At 44.1% G+C, this 2,500-nt stretch overlaps 1 protein-coding gene across 1 annotated transcript in view; it reads right to left on the bottom strand.

The window, feature by feature from the left end:
* The window catches only part of LOC124377357, a 291,851-nt gene that overhangs the window by 23,029 nt on the left and 266,322 nt on the right, over positions 1-2,500 (bottom strand). The window contains exons 6-7 of the mRNA XM_046836793.1: positions 993-1,131; positions 280-400 (exon numbers count right to left, since the gene is read on the bottom strand). Of these exons, the coding sequence (XP_046692749.1) occupies positions 280-400; positions 993-1,131 (260 nt within the window). The remainder of the gene's footprint in view (positions 1-279; positions 401-992; positions 1,132-2,500) is intronic.

Here is a 2,500-nt window from a genome sequence, read left to right as displayed (position 1 = left end):
CCTTGATAAAAGTGTCACAGGTGGGTCTATACATGTTAATTTGTGCCACAGGGAGGACGCCGCCAGGTTGTTTATATTCAGCTTGGGTAATAGCCACCTCCATTTATCCAATCGACCTTTAATTTTCGAGACTGTCCTTTCCCAGTTCTTATGCATGAAGGCCCCCTTCTCCCAGGTAAACTCCCAGATATTTAAAACCTACTTTTCTCCAAAGAAGCCCCCCTGGGAGTTCGGGCACGCTAGATGACCAACGCCCGACCTAAAGGGCCACACTCTTACCCCTGTTAATCTTGGCCGAGGAAATTGTGCCATAGTCCCTGGAGATTTTGTTCAGTGCGTCGATGTCGGTCTGTTGGTCAATAAACACTACTATGTCGTCAGCATATGCAGACAAACGGTCCTGGTCCACAACCAGGAAAAGAGAAACCTTTTAGTTCACTCCTCAGCCTGTTCAAAAACGGTTCTATGGCCAGTGCGTAGAGCATTCCTGACAGAGAGCAACCTTGTCTCACACCCCTGTACGCTTTAAAAGGAGCACATAAGCCACCATTAACTTTCAGTACACTTTCAATGTCACAATACAAAACTCTTATTTTATTTATAAAATCAGAGCTAAAACCAAAAGCCTCGAGAGTTTTCCCTAAAAAATCATGTTCCACTCTGTCAAACGCCTTCTCCTGGTCTATGGAGATCAGACCCATTTTCAGCCCGAACAATTCCGATGCACTAATAAGATCCCTAACCAGCGAGATGTTGTCAAATATCGACCGCCCCGGTACACAGTAAACCTGATCAGAATGAATAACTTCTTCCAGAACGCTTCTCAGTCTGGTAGCTAAAACCTTCGAGAGCAGTTTGTAGTCACTGCACAATAGGGACACAGGTCTCCAGTTTTGTATGTACGTTAAGTCTCCTTTTTTCGGGAGTAGCGTGAGGACTGCCCTCCTGCAACTCAGTGGAAGCAAACCTTCAGTTAAGCTGCTGTTAAGTACTTCCAGCAAGTCCTCCCCCACAACGGCCCAGAAACACTCGTAGAACTCTGCTGGAAGCCCATCGATACCCGGCGCCTTTCCACTCTCTGTACCATGTAAGGCCTTAGGAAGCTCCTCTGAACTTAGACGGTGCATCCATCTGGTCCGCGTTCTGGAAGCGTGATCTTATCAGCGCACCTTGTACTTTCAACCCTCGGAGGTCAGATAGCTTCTTTTTCTTAGCTGAAAGGGTCTGAACACGGTCCTGATCTCCTGCAGGCTGTAAAAGGGAGTGAAGTTCTAAAATTTCATGTTCCAATTGTTGTATTGACTGAGCCAACTCTCTTGTGACATTTGCAGTATAATGTTGACATAACTGTTTGGTGTGAACTTTGCCCAGGTCCCACCACTGCTGCAAGGAGGTAAAGTGTTTCTTATCCACTTTAAAATCTTTCCAAATAAAGGTAAAAATATCCGTAAAATTATTATCTTGTAAAAGAGCCGTATTAAAATGCCAGTATGCACTTCTTGGTTTAATAGAATTTAAAACTGCTACGCAGGAAACCAAGCTGTGGTCTGAGAGACCAACAGGGCTGATAACACAGCTCTTCAAAATGTTTAAATGATGCTTAAAAACGTAAAACCTGTCCAACCTCGCCAGCGACATAAAATTATTACGGGCATGAGCCTATGTGTACTGTCTCTGAGAGCCATGAAATGAGCGCCACGTGTCGCATAAACCATATGTCTGAAGTATCTGAGTGAGACGAGTACGGGAAGGCATGTGGGGTTCTGTATGGTTGCGGTCACTGTTGTCTACTGTACAGTTAAAATCTCCACCCACAAATAAAAATTCTTCATCATCACAAGCCTCGATGGCTGTACATAAAACATCTAAAAAATTAAGTCTCTCTACAGGTGAGGTCGGAGCATACACGCAGATAAAAATAAAAACGTGATTTTCAAAGTGGGCCCTGACTTTCAACAGTCTGCCCTTCACCAACTCCTCTGTATCGTACGTGACTGGTGTAAAATTCTTAGAAAATAAAATAGCCACACCCCCACTAGTGGAGGTGTTGTGACTCAGGCAGGAAAGACCAGGCCATTCCTGTGTCCAGTCAGGGAGATTTCTACTGTCACTGTGGGTCTCTTGTAAAAACAACACGTCTATCTTCTTCTGCCTCGCTACTACAAAAATCTCCGCTCTCTTCCTGCTATCTCTCGCCCCATTAACATTTAAAGATGAGATGTGTATGTCCTCCATAACAAACCAGAAGAGGGTTAATAACAGCAGAGTGTGCAGCCACTGAGGACTGAGAAAACTAAACCGTTTCACCTCCATCATCACACAAGTTAGTGAGTTTCGTCATTATCTTCTTCAGCCGATAAACTTCCTTATCTTCAAACAACCCTTCACTCATGAACCGTTAAATAGCTTCATGTAAGCGCTTTAAATCAGGGAAGTGATCACTGATGTTCACAAGACGCATGTTTTTAGTGACTCTAAGGAAGTGTTTAATTTCAGTGAC

Source organism: Silurus meridionalis, chromosome 23, assembly GCF_014805685.1.
Source record: "Silurus meridionalis isolate SWU-2019-XX chromosome 23, ASM1480568v1, whole genome shotgun sequence".
Classification (NCBI taxonomy): Eukaryota; Metazoa; Chordata; class Actinopteri; order Siluriformes; family Siluridae; genus Silurus; species Silurus meridionalis.
The sequence above is the reverse complement of the archived record's forward strand: the minus strand, read 5'-3'. Positions and strand labels throughout refer to the sequence as shown.